This window comes from Podarcis raffonei, chromosome 5 (genome assembly GCF_027172205.1).
Source record: "Podarcis raffonei isolate rPodRaf1 chromosome 5, rPodRaf1.pri, whole genome shotgun sequence".
Taxonomy (NCBI): Eukaryota; Metazoa; Chordata; class Lepidosauria; order Squamata; family Lacertidae; genus Podarcis; species Podarcis raffonei.
Genome location: NC_070606.1, coordinates 66584643 through 66598985, shown reverse-complemented (window position 1 = coordinate 66598985; position 14343 = coordinate 66584643). Strand labels below are relative to the sequence as shown.

The window sequence follows — 14343 nt, the reverse complement described above, 5'->3', positions numbered from 1 at the left end:
ATGCTAATAATAAATAATAAAAATGTAATTTCCAGGGCATTATGAATATTGTTTACATATGTGAGGGTTTCCTTTCTACCTCCAGGCTTTGTCCAAGAAGGAAGCAGAGAAGAATATCCTTTTAGAAAAGCTCAGTGAGTCACAACGCGAACTCACAGTTGCCAGGTCAGAGTTTGACCGGGTGAAGCTGGAAGCTCTGAACCGCCAGGAGCAAGACAAGGTGAACTCTGGGCTTTGTGATTTTTTTCCATGGCAGGGAATGCAAATATTGAAATGCCTAGCAAGATAGTGGTAGGGTATTGCCATCTCCTGAAGCTCCTAACTCAGCCTATGATCAACTGACAATTAAGAGAAGGAGTGAAACATACCTGCGGGAAAATAAAATAAAAAATATGTTTACTTCTAACACAAATATAAACAGAAAAGGGGAAGTGGAACTTTATGGGGTCATAAGCAACACTTTGTGCTTGAATGTGCAGCACTGCAAGGAACCCAGAAATAAATTACCACATCTCTTTTCCCTCAGCTGCAGCTCTGTTGTTATTAGGGATGTTGGAGAATGTTGATGAAAACAGATGCAGGATTAAAATTACTGATGTTTGCTCATTTACCCCATGCCTGGAACAGAAATCAACCCCACAAATATGAATAGTATTCACTGTTGTTGCTTTCAATCTACAAATGATATGTAATTAATTATGTCAAACCTTCCCCACCCCATTCTCATTCTGTTTTCTTTGCATTGGAGTATGGTACACTAACATAATTACAACGTAATTTACATCATTGGCATAGTTATTTTTTGTAAATTATGTAAGTTACATTATTTTGCCACAGTGAACAGTGAGACAAGTAACATAGTTTTTGGCAGAAGGCAAAACTGTAGTGGAGTGGAAAAAGTGCTACATGTGATGGATTCAGGGTGGAACAGAAGACGAGGCCTTATTACATCCTTAATTATCATATTCCTCCAAGGTCTCAACTCTGAAACACCCGTTAGCTTATGCAAGACATGACACTTACATTCGCAGACATTGTGTAGAATGGCATATATTGTCATTACCGTTACCAGTTTCTCAGCCACAGTGAGACCCCTCTGTTTATGCTTTGGCTTGCTAAAGGAATGCTCTACCCCATTTCCGCAGTGTATAAATGCTTTATTATACAGTGGAACCTTGGTTCTCGAACAGCTTAGTTGACGAACAAATCAGCTCCTGAACGCCAAAAACCTGGAAGTAAGTGTTCCAGTTTTCAAACATTTTTCAGAAGCCAAACATCCAATGCGGCTGTTGGCTATTGTTTCCGGGGCACCTGTGCCAATCAGAGCCACGCCTTGGTTTTCGAACATTTCAGGAGTCGAATGGACTTCTGAAACGGATTAAGTTCGAGAACCAAGGTTCCACTGTATATGGTCCTTCTGTGGTCAGAGGGTCCACCGTTTATTACCATTTATGTATAGCAGGGATGTCCAAAACATCAATCACGATCTACTGGTTGATCCCTACAAGGATTTGGTAGATCGCGGTCGATCGCCGGCCTTCCAACCCCTCCCCCTCTCCCTGCGCTGGCCTCTATTGTTGTAGCATGGAAGCCAGAGTTTAGAAATGGAGGCTGTTATTTGGCCAGCAGTTGTAAGGTTAGTGGCTGCTTCTGTTCCTCCCTCCCTCAGAAGACCTGCCAAAAAGTCCCTGACTGCCTAAAAAACATGTCATCTCCCCTCCTTAAAAAAAGCTCAGCAACTTTGACCTGAACCCCTAAAAAACGGGGGTAGATCACTGCCAGATTTTAATTTTGAAAGTAGATCACAGTCTCTCGGGAGTTGGCCACCCCATCAGTTGGCACCATCAGTGAGGATGAGCAGAGGAAACTATACACACACACATCAAGCCAACTGTGGGGTTACTAGGAACGAAGACTCCCACTATGCATCTCCCAGTAAAGAGCTGTGAATGTTCGTCACAGTGATGAGAAGCCAGGTTGGCCTGTTCTGCTGTGCTGGCCACTACTGGTAGTGTCTACCTTCTTTGTCCGAATCTCATGAGAAGCCTTTTAGGGGAAGTGGATCTCCCTCCATATCAGGCTAGAACAGGACAGCAGGATTGCTCTGTGGGCGTTAATGAGGGGCAGAATAGTTTCTTGGGCACACTGTAGAATAGGGGGAGGCTATGCCTTGAGCATGGGACGCGGGTGGCGCTGTGGGTTAAACCACAGAGCCTAGGACTTGCCGATCAGAAGGTTGGCGGTTCGAATCCCCGCGACGGGGTGAGCTCCCATTGCTAAGTCCCAGCTCCTGCCAACCTAGCAGTTTGAAAGCATGTCAAAGTGCAAGTAGATAAATAGGTACCGCTCCAGCGGGAAGGTAACCAGCATTTCCGTGCGCTGCTCTGGTTCGCCAGAAGCGGCTTAGTCATGCTGGCCACATGACCCGGAAGCTGTACACCAGCTCCCTCGGCCAATAAAGCGAGATGAGCGCTGCAACCCCAGAGTCGGTCACGACTGGACCTAATGGTCAGGGGTCCCTTTACCTTTACCTAAGCCTTGAGAAGGGGGCCACTTCGACCAGAAAAACAGCATGAGCAAAAAGATTTTTTCACCCCCTTCCTAATCCCATTCAGAGGCATCCACAGCTGCCTTTAACATTAGGGCTTTTTTAATGTGGGAAATCTGATCATAGATATCCCACCATCTCATCTAGTTGTGCCCTCATTTTCCTTCCTTTTTTTTTTTTAAAAAAGAAATCTACAAGGGGAGATAGTTTTGAAGATGTGATGCTATCTACCCTAGTTCTTTCTGAAAAATTTGCAAAATAAAACAGCTGGTGCAGACTACCCCTGTTGTTGAGGGACATACGAGCCTTGGAGCATCAGATTACGGCTGCATCTAACTCAGTATATTGTCTGTGATGACCAACTGCCGTTCTTCAGGGTTTCAGACAAGAGCCTTTCCCAGTCCTACCTGGAGATGCTGAGGTTTGAACCTGGAGTGTTCTGCCTGAATGGCATGTGCTCTGTGCCTGAGCTGCAGCCCTTTCTTTCACGTACTGAAACTCTGTACATGAGTTTCTCTGGAAGGAGGGGGTGACCACTGGAGTTGCTGTATAGAGCACAAGGACACTGCTTGCCCACGATTTGCTTGACTCCGGCTTGCCCTGTCTCTCTCCACAATTTGTTTCCATAATGCACCACAAGATTTCCCCCTCCCCCTTTTCTTTTTTTTAATAGCTCAACGTGGGATTGTTTGGTTCTGCCTTTAAATAAAAAACACATTGGCAATATTAGCCGGGGCCCTATCGTATCTCTGGAGAGATCAGTTCACAAGCTCACAAGGCACGGCCTCCTAAGACCGAGCAAACAAATAGCACAACAAGGGTGAGAAACCCCCACCAGAACAAATTTGAAAAGCATTTCAGCTGGAAAGATTGACTGGGAACCAAAGGGAAGCCAGCTTTAAAACAAATAATTTCCCCGAAGGACTGTAAACAATAGCCCCACCCCAAACTTGTAGAGCAGCACAGAATGACAGGAATGGATGTGACCTGCCCCATCGCTGGGATTTATTGGCAATCTCTACCGTTCTGGTCCACCATCTCTAACCCGCCCTCGCGTCTGCTCACTCAACGGAACAGCTCTGAGCTGCACCGATGACTGTGATCCCTCTAAGACAGTGAGATTATGACTGATACAGTAAGCTGTTTTCTGGAGGGTCGTGCATGACAGGGAGATTCTTCCAAGCTGGGACAGAGTAGGGCGAGGCAGTGAATCCAAGCCAGACCTTTCTCCCTAGGGGCAGGGGATGTTGCAATTCATAGCTGGAAGCTGCATGGCTGTGTTCCATGCATGGTCCGATCTCTCTCCTCCTTGGAGAAGCTTGTGTGTGGCTTGCAACTCAGTGAGCAAGTTCCTGGCACCAGAAGAAAAGATCTTGCCCAAGAGCTTCTCATTTCCTGGAGCTCCCCCTCCCTGAATCCCCATCGGAGTTCCCTTCAGCCTAGATGGCAAAACAGAGCCTCACAAACTCAGCAAGGGAAGCAGGAATATCCTTGTTCCACTCTGGGAACGGCAGTCCCTGCCAGTGGCTTTTCCCCCCCTCACAAGACAAGGGTGTAGGGATTTTGTCTTATTATTTCTACTTTTGTCAATTCTGTAGTAATCCTCTACTTCCCTGTCGCCTGAACCCCATTTTTAGAAAGAAGAGTGGACAATCACATTTTGGTGGGCCCAAAAGGTAGGCAGGTTTAGGAAGGAAGGAAGGAAGGAAGGAAGGAAGGAAGGAAGGAAGGAAGGAAGGAAGGAAGGGAACTTCCCTGTTGTAGATGGATATTATGTTCATTTGGGACTGTATGCTCCTCACCTAGCCTGAATACTAATAGTAAAAGAAAATAAAAATAAAGGAGACTAACCAATCTTGGTCATTGTGTTCCATCAGGAGTCCAGAAGTCTCTGTGTTGGGCTACCAAACTCACCCCTCTATTTGTTTAACAGCTGTGTCAGTGAAGTACAGAAATCTAACCTTTTGTTGTTTAATTTCATTGTACACAGGTTGTACATTGACAATGAAGGTATTATTGGTATTGATGCTCCTATGTGCCTCATGCCTTATAATTACATCAGAAGCATTCTTATGAGCATCATCCTCGAGGACTTCTAGACTGATGTCCTTTGGTCTCTTTCCAGCTCCACTTGTCCCATGATCTACTATGCCTTTTATGATTTAATCAACAAAGACTCTTGTAGCTCCGTGGAGACTAGCCCATTTATTGTGGCTTATGCCAGGACACACTTTAGCTGAAACAATAACATAAACCTGCTAGTCTTTAAGGTGCCCCAAGGCACTCTGCTGTGTAACAACTAACTGTAACAACTAACATGGCTTCCTAGCTAGAGGGATGCGGGTGGCGCTGTGTGTAAAACCTCAGCACCTAGGACTTGCCGATCGCATGGTTGGCGGTTCGAATCCCTGCGGCGGGGTGAGCTCCCATCGCTCGGTCCCAGCTCCTGCCCACCTAGCAGTTCGAAAGCACCCTTAAGTGCAAGTAGATAAATAGGTACCGCTTTATAGCAGGAAGGTAAACGGCGTTTCCTTGTGCTGCTCTGGTGCTGGCTCGCTAGAGCAGCTTCGTCACGCTGGCCACGTGACCCGGAAGTGTCTCCAGACAGCGCTGGCCCCCGGCCTCTTAAGCGAGATGGGCGCGCAACCCCAGAGTCGGACATGACTGGCCCGTACGGGCAGGGGTACCTTTACCTTTTAATTAGTTACTAGAAGAGGTCCCAAGTCTAGAAACAGTTTGTTTCATCGCCTACCATATATGCAGTATCAGAATCAGGATGAGCAGTGGCATTTCCTTATGCCTTCTCACAACAAATACTGTGGTAGAGTTGGCAAGCTGCACCCATTTTATAAATCGGATAAGTGAGCTTGAGAAAGTGTGGCTTGCCTAAAAATGTCAGGTAAGGACATGGTGCTTACCTGGAATTTGAACCCCCAAATACCCATGGCCTATATGAAGTGGGTTTGTTTTTGGTTTAACTCTATTGTATATTATGGAGTTTTTATGTTGGGCAGATTGGTTTGCCTTGGAAATGGCTTAACTGAAGGGTCCAGAGTAGAGCCTTACCTTTGTAGCCTATATCCTGCAGCCAGGATTGGGCCAAAGTTTTGGAGTACTGCTGCTGTGGTAGCACTAGAGGGCACTCAGTATCCATAAGTCAATCCCCTACCTATTCAGAAAAACCCAATATGAGAATAGATATAAAAATATGAAAAATGTATAAGTGTAAGCCCACTGCACTATGATCCAGGAAACCATTGTAACAATTCATGTGATCAAGGATGCAGAGAACATGGACAATATTTAACCAGGGGTATAGACAGGCCGAAGGTCCAGATTGGTCAGGGTTTTTTCTTTAATCTGCAGAGCAAGAACATTTTATTATTATTTTGCTAGGTATTTTTGAATAATGGAAAACATTTTGCAGGAAATTGGAGTGAGAGTAAGGAGATAGCCTTTGTAAAGTCTAGTAAACATTTAGAGAAGGAAAACACTGTGGCTCGTGCATTAAGCAATGTCAATATATTTGAACAATAGTTGTAACAGAAGATTCCTATTCATTGAATGAACAGAACAAGTCATTAGATGCAAGGCCAGCATCAGTCACTGGGCATTTTAGCTGTTGCTACCACTACACAGGAACATCTATAGCTCTGTGTTGCAGCACACACTTTGCATGGAGAAGATCCCAGATTCAGTTCCAGAGAACTGTAGCCAGAAACATCCTAGTAACCTACTACAACTCAGAATATGAAATACTGGGCTACAGTGGCAGGGATGAAACTAGAGGTGTCCCTAGGATCCCTCTTGCCCCTGGCAAGCAGCTGTTTCAGTGCCCCCCTCCTGAAGAAAATAACTTTCCTGCTTGCCTTTGTGCCATGATGCGAGAAGGATGGGAAGCTTCTGTGTTTGATCTTGCTGTGACAGCAGCGGCGCATCACCACACATCTTTAAGTCATACATTCCATAGTCTGATAGGTGATTTTTGTAGGGGGAGGCAGGCCTGCGCCCCTGGCATGGGCCAGTTTCACCAACCCCTAGGTACACCTCTGGACAAAGCACAGCCGCTTATTCCACAGCACTAATCTCCTGGGGTGCTATTTGTCAATCCGCTGCATGTCAAATAAATAGGCTATTCTCAGGCAGGGGTGGGGCAAGAGACTCCACCAAATCAGTTAAACAGAAGAAGCAATTGTTGGCATCAGCCTGCATAGCTAAGGGTTAAACTGCCTGTTTCATTTTGAAAAAAATGGCAAAGTCCCTTGACCAATCCTAATGCTACAGAATAGTGAGTGAATGTTAATCAAAGTAGAAGGGGGTAAGAAAAAGCTGTCTTGATATTGAAGCCATAATGTCTTTATTTGTCAAAAGACTCTCTCTCTCTCTCTCTCTCTCTCTCTCTCTCTCTCTCTCTCTCGTCTTAGAATACCTGCACTTCAGAATTAATCACTATGATACTGCACTGAAAAATAATTTCTGACCTGCACATAACACACTTCCTTTTGAGGGGAGATTCGTTCACACTTTTTCTTAGCTGGTTTGTGGCAGCAACACATTGTGGGGAATGCATCTCTGGTGCTCCTCAGGAATAAGCAAGAAAGCATCTCTCCTAATGCTCGTAACTAATGCTTAGATGTGCAGCTACTGCTCTAAACCAAGAGCTGACATGACTCTTCTGGAGCCTGAATGGGAGACAAAGAAGAGAAGTGGGTACAGTATTTTAATTGGCAACCAAGTTCCAGATTGTCCAGTATCAGTCCCGCTTAGATGTGGTCAACAGCTATAGCATTGCCTTTAATCCCGAAGGGTTCCTTGTATGTTGCAGGTGCCACCTCTGCCTCCATCCAAGGGATTTGAAACAAGGCTGCTTTTAGCTGAAATGGGAGTCAGGCCTTACTGTTCATATACATCAATTGTGGCTCACAGTTGAGTGCATAGGGTGGTATTCAATGAAGGACTTGTCCAGGCTTCTTTTTTGTGTTGTGTTTCTAGGCACAGATCCACTCTTTAAAGCGCTCAAGACCTGCACCTAGAAAGCACAAGACAAAAGGTGTGTGGCTGAGCCCTTAGCTTTACTCAGAGTAAACCCATTGAAATAAATGGACCTGACATAGTCATGTTCAATATTTCAGTGGGTCTGAGTAAAACTTAGTTGAATACTATCCATAATCCATCCCTCGTCACCCCATTTATCATCCTAGAAATACTTTCTTACCTGATATTTGAGAGTAGCTCTATTGAATCTTCCTTTGAACACATCTCTTTCTTTTTTAATAAGATATTTATTAGAATTTTACAAAAAGCAGAAATTTACAGAATAAAAAGAGAGCAAGAGAAAAAGGAAAAATACAAAAAATACAAAAATACATAGAAAAAAAAGAAAATACAAAATACAGAAAAAGTAAATAGAAAAAATTAAAAACAAATCCTTTTTTTTCATATCTTGGATTTCATTTGCTTATTTCCCTGACCTCCTCGCACCTCCCTTTTTTGTATTCCCGTTCACATAGTCAGTTCAGCAAATCCTTACCCTCTTTCATTTATCTTAACTCTCTATCTCAACATATTATAACTATATATTTTCATCCGTTATCAATCCATTTTTACATATTCTTATTAACCTTGTTGCTAATGCCACTTAATTTCAATCCAACATCATTTTAACATTCATTAATTTTACAATGTTTCCGCAAATAGTCTTTAAATTTCTTCCAATCTTCTTCCACCAACTCTTCTCCCTGGTCTCGGATTCTGCCAGTCATTTCCGCCAGTTCCATATAGTCCATCACCTTCATCTGCCACTCTTCCAGGGTGGGTAAATCTTGTGTCTTCCAATACTTTCAATAAGTATTCTTGCTGCTGTTGTAGCATACATAAAGAAAGTTCTATCCTTCTTTGGCACCAATTGGCCGACTATGCCCAGGAGAAAGGCTTCTGGTTTCTTCAGGAAGGTATATTTAAATACCTTTTTCATTTCATTATAGATCATCTCCCAGAAAGCCTTAATCTTTGGGCACGTCCACCAAAGATGAAAGAATGTACCTTCGTTTTCTTTACATTTCCAACATTTATTATCGGGCAAATGATAGATTTTTGCAAGCTTGACTGGTGTCATGTACCACCTGTATATCATTTTCATAATATTCTCTCTTAGGGCATTACATGCCGTAAATTTCATACCTGTGGTCCACAACTGTTCCCAGTCAGCGAACATAATGTTATGTCCAACATCTTGTGCCCATTTAATCATAGCAGATTTAACCGTTTCATCCTGAGTGTTCCATTTTAACAGCAGGTTATACATTCTAGAAAGTATCTTTGTTTTGGGATCTAACAGTTCTGTTTCCAATTTTGATTTCTCCACCTGGAAGCCAATTTTTTTGTCCAAATTGTAAGCCTCCCTTATTTGATAATAGTGAAGCCAGTCTCGCACTTCATCTTTTAATTTCTCAAAACTCTGCAATTTCAATTTGTCTCCTTCTTGCTCCAAAATTTCCCAATATTTCGGCCATTTGGCCTCCATATTGAGCTTTTTCTGAGCCTTTGCTTCCATCGGTGACAACCACCTTGGGGTTTTATTTTCAAGTAAGTCTTTATATCTTATCCAGACATTAAACAATGCTTTCCTGACAATATGGTTTTTAAATGCTTTATGTGCTTTGACCTTGTCATACCACAGATATGCATGCCATCCAAAAACGTTATTAAAACCTTCTAAATCCAAAATGTCTGTGTTCTCAAGAAGCAGCCATTCTTTCAACCAGCAGAATGCTGCTGATTCATAATAAAGTTTAAGGTCTGGCAGGGCAAATCCACCTCTTTCCTTTACATCAGTTAGTATTTTAAATTTTATTCTGGGCTTCTTGCCCTGCCAGACAAATCTAGAAATGTCTCTCTGCCACTTCTTGAAACAATCCATTTTGTCCAAAATTTGCAATGATTGAAACAAAAATAACATTCTTGGCAATACATTCATCTTTATAACAGCAATTCGACCCAACAAGGAAAGCTTCAAATTCGACCATATTTCATATTTCACTTCTGACCAGCATTTCTCATAGTTGTCTTTAAATAAGTTTAAGTTCTTAGCAGTCATATTAACCCCCAGGTATTTTACTTTCTTAACCAATGTTAAGCCTGTCTCCTTCTGAAACCTCTCTTTCTCAAACGGTGTTAAGTTTTTCTCAAGAACTTTAGTTTTTAACTTGTTCAACTTAAATCCTGCCACATGACCAAATTCTTGAATCAATTCTAATACTCTTTTAGTACTAGATTCTGGCTCCTGTAATGTCAAAACTAAATCATCTGCAAAAGCTTTCAGTTTGTATTGTTTGGCTCCGACCTGTATACCTTTAATCAGACGGTCCCTTCTAATCATATTTAGCAAAACCTCCAGGACCGAAATAAAAAGCAATGGGGAAATTGGGCAGCCTTGCCCAACCTTTCTCTATCTTGAATTCCTCTGTCACCACATTGTTAACTATTAGTTTAGCCTTTTGTTCTGAGTAAATTGCACTTATACCATTTTCAAACCCTTGACCAACCCCCATCCCCTGAAGATTTTTCTTCATAAAACTCCAAGAAATATTATCAAAGGCTTTCTCCACATCTACAAAGATTAAAACTGCTTTAGTTCACTTGCAACTTCTCCAAAATATTAATTATAATCCTCGTGTTGTCAGACAAGTGTCTACCTGGGAGAAAGCCGGCTTGGTCTTTATGTATCTCTTCCACTAATACTTTTTTTAATCTTTTAGCCAAAATATCAGCAAATATTTTGTAATCCACATTGAGCAGGGATATGGGGCGGTAGTTCTTAAGTTGTGTCTTTTCAGACTCAGTTTTCGGTATAAGTGTAATATAAGCTTCCTTCCACGACTCTGGCGCTTTTCCCCCCTCCAAAATTTCGTTACAGACCTCCTTTAGTGGTTGCATTATCCAATCCTTCAAGGATCTATAATATTTGGAGGTTAAGCCATCCGGCCCTGGAGATTTGCCCAACTGCATATTCTGGATGGCACCTTCCACCTCCTGTTCTGTTATTTTATAGTTCAGCATTAACTTATTTTCTTGAGAGATTTTTTGTAGTCCATTTATTTTTTAAAATTGGTCTATATCAAACTCTTTGTGTGGCCCTTGTGTATATAACTGTTTAAAGTACCTCTGGAAGCATTTTCTAATTTCCACTGGATTCTGAATGTTCTTTCCTTCCACTTTCAAATTAGCAATAGTGTTGAGCTTTTGTCTTTTTTTCATTTGCCAGGCTAACAATTTTCCACATTTATTAGCCGATTCAAATGTCCTTTGTCTCATTTGTTTAATTTTCCATTCGATTTCCTGATTCATCATCTTCATATATTGCACTTGATATAACTTTATATCTCTCAGAATGTCTTGTGACTTTGGTTTCACTCTCAGTTTCTTCTCTTTTATTTTTTCCAAAATTTTATCTTTTTTCTCATTTTGAGCTCTCTTCTTTATTGCATTCTGTTGAATCAGAAACCCCCTCATAACTGCTTTGCTTGCGTCCCAGATTACTCTTTTTTCAATGGTGGTGTTCAAATTTATCTCAAAATAGTCTCTCAAGGTTTTTTGGGCCTTCTTGATAACCTCTTGATCTCTAAACAAGGTGTCATTCATCCTCCATCTGAAGGAACCGATTGGTGTTAATTTCATCTCCATTTTCACAGCGTTATGGTCGGAGCAAGTTTTAGGGCAAATTTCCACTTTTCGAGTCTTAGGTGCCAGTCCTCTAGTAATCCAGATTTGGTCAATTCTTGTCCATGTCATTTTGGCTTCAGAGAAGAAGGTTCCCTCTCTACCCAAGGGATTCTTAGTTCTCCAAATGTCAATCAAGTCCATATTGTCAGTCAATTCAAAAAACACATCTCTTGGGCAAAGTCATTGTTTACACAAGCCATGCCTTAAGTTAATTTTCTGCTGCTCATTATGTCATGACGTGCTGTATCTTTTTGAACTTCCACCTTCACAGGCTGCTGAATGATACAGCCTATCAGCTCAGTTCCAAAGATTCCCAGAAAAAGCATGACTGGTTTCAGCCCAGGGAGGAGCCATAGCTCATTGATAAAGTAGATGCTTTGAATGCAGAAGGTTTTAGGTTCAGACCCTGACATATTCAGTTAAAAGGGATCAGGCTGCAAGTGGTGGGAAAGTTCTCTGCTGGAGATCCAAGAGCCACTGCCACTTGGAGTAGATACTAGGCCAGAATGAACAAATGGGAACCTGCCTTATAGGTCAGACTACATTCCTCTCTCTCTCTCTCTCTCTCTCTCTCTCTCTCTCTTTCTCGTTTCCACTAAAACTGATCTGAGATTGTACACCATTTCCTTAAAGCTCAGCTTATTTCTTACCGTAAGGTTGCAACAGCAAAAGATTGGTCTCCTGCTGCTGACCATTTCCTAACTTCCATGAAATGGTTTGGCTGTGCTTTCCTGTATCTTCTCTCTCTCTCTCTCTCTCTCTCTCTCTCTCTCTCTCTCTCTCATGCCAAGGAGGTCATTTCCCATAAAGGAGACAAATGTTCCAATTAACAGCCTTTTACTAGATGACTAATTTTCATGTCACAGTTCTGTTGGTTATGTGTGTGGCACTGGGAAGGAAGAAATACACAAACCATGAATTATAGCAGGCAGGGTGTTTTTGCGTTTCCCTGTTATTGGCCCCCTACCTACTCCAGTCCACTCACTACACCTTAAATTCATGAAGTGAGTTCTGCCTATTGAAGTCTTGAATGTTTCTCCTATCTTTTTAATTTTGTTATTTCAAAATAATTTATTCATTATTATTTCAATGGATATAGTTTTACAGATACAGAGTTGGGGCTGTAGACCCTTGGTTGTTCTGCCTATTCACAAATCCTTCTGCTGGAGCTGAACCTGCTCAAATACTGCTTGTTTTCAGTTTGGCATCAAAACATACTCATGTCCTATCATAGTCCTGTTGAGACGCAAAGCAATTGCTAGTATCCATAATTTTGTCCAGGGAGTTTCTTGTATTAAGGCAGGGTGGCCTGGATGATTTAATAGGTCACTTTCCATCTTGGCATGCTATGAGTCTATAAAAGTTGTAGAATCACTGACTGTCACAGGCAGGGGAGGGAAAATCCTAAAAGAATATTAAACTTATGGAGGACACCTTACAGTGTCTTGCAACATTATATGGGTGAAGATATTGGCAAGTGTTTTTGGCTTAGAGTGAGGAACAAGATCAACTCTGTTCTTGTTGCTTAGGGAAGAACCAGTTGTACCTACCAGTGATGGGTGCTGAACTAAAGCTGCTTTTTTAAAATGTCTTTGTAAAGATAGTTGCATGGGCTGGTAAACTTTGCAAACAGTGTTGTTGTCAGCCCAAAAGTTCTGGTACAATTTCTGTCTAGCTATTTCTAGATATAGAATCAGAGAATTGTAGAATTGGAAGGGACCCCAAGGGTGATCCAGTCCAACTCCCCACAATGCAGGAATCTCAGCTGAAGCACCCATGACTATTCTACATTTGGCCAACTTTCTCTTTGATTAATTTGAATGCTTTGTTTTGTGTGATCAACTGGATTTCCTAGTCACATACATTGGGGTTGGGATTACATTTCCTCCTGTGCAGAAAAACTGCCCTGCAAAACTTAGAATGGTCTCAGCCCCATGAGAGAGAACAGGCTTTGCAAGCAGAAGATCCCAGGTTAAACACCTGCCATCTTCATGTAGGGCTGGAAAAGACTGTTGCCTAAAACCCTCAAGAACTGCTTGTCAGTCAGTGTATGCAATACTAAACTAGGTGGATCAGTGGTTTGACTCAACATAAGGTAGCTTCCAATGTTCCTAAATGACTTTCCACTGGGGTTTTGAAACAGTCCTGTACTTCAGATACGAAAAGCAAGTGCCTTGTTGCCCTGTAAAGGCATCTAACTTGTTCCCGGCTAGCAAATTTCAGCTAACCTGCAGTGCTACCCTAGAATTGAGCTTTATGAGGAAACGGTTGTGAGAGCCAGTCCTTCGACTGCCGGTGTCTCCATATTCTGGAACTTTACAGAACACATAGAACAAAGTGGCACATACCATGCTTGATTCTGTGATTTCTTCATTACAGAACACAGTTGCCAGCATCACCAGTGAGCTACGGACCTTCCAGGCACAGTTTGAGGACGCAATGGCTGCCCACCAGAAGGAGGCAAAGCGCTTAAATGAACACATAAAGGAACTGGCAAGAGAGAAGGAGCTTGTTGGGCGGGAGGTATGTTTGGGTTCTTGGCTGGGTCTTCTTTCTGTGGAAGGATTCTCTGTCCCTGTTCAGTATGGTCCTATAAGTGCTCTATGTATCTCTTTGTCAACAGATAGGTGTTTGCCCCAGTTCAAGCCATCTGTGAATAAGTTGGTCGCAATGGAAGCATTTCCCCTCTCTGCTGAAAGAGCAGGCAGTAGCTTTAAAATCTGAGGTCTTCTGCTCCTATGGAAATCAGGAGTGCTAAATTACGGCAGAATCGGCCAGACTTAATACTTGAGCAGGGCTTCGGTGTTGAAGGCAGTATGACTGAAGCAAAGCTGCCTGTAGGGTACAAACTCATAGCACTTCCATCCCTGGAAAGACAAGTTTTGTTAGCTTTGGAAACCTGCAAAACCTATTTGGCCAGTGAAGACCATGGCACAGAATGAAGGAGAAGCATTGGTGCTTGTACTCTGTCACTTTCCATTCTCTACTTAGCAATCCTCCTTTTGTAACCTAGAATTGGATTGGATAGGTGTGAATTGAAGGACGCGCTGTGGTTTAAACCACAGAGCCTAGGA

At 42.4% G+C, this 14343-nt stretch overlaps 1 protein-coding gene across 1 annotated transcript in view; it reads left to right on the top strand.

The window, feature by feature from the left end:
• The window catches only part of CROCC2 (ciliary rootlet coiled-coil, rootletin family member 2), a 97840-nt gene that overhangs the window by 44857 nt on the left and 38640 nt on the right, over positions 1–14343 (top strand). The window contains exons 22-23 of the mRNA XM_053389928.1: positions 86–220; positions 13649–13792. Coding sequence (XP_053245903.1) covers positions 86–220; positions 13649–13792 — 279 coding nt within the window. The remainder of the gene's footprint in view (positions 1–85; positions 221–13648; positions 13793–14343) is intronic.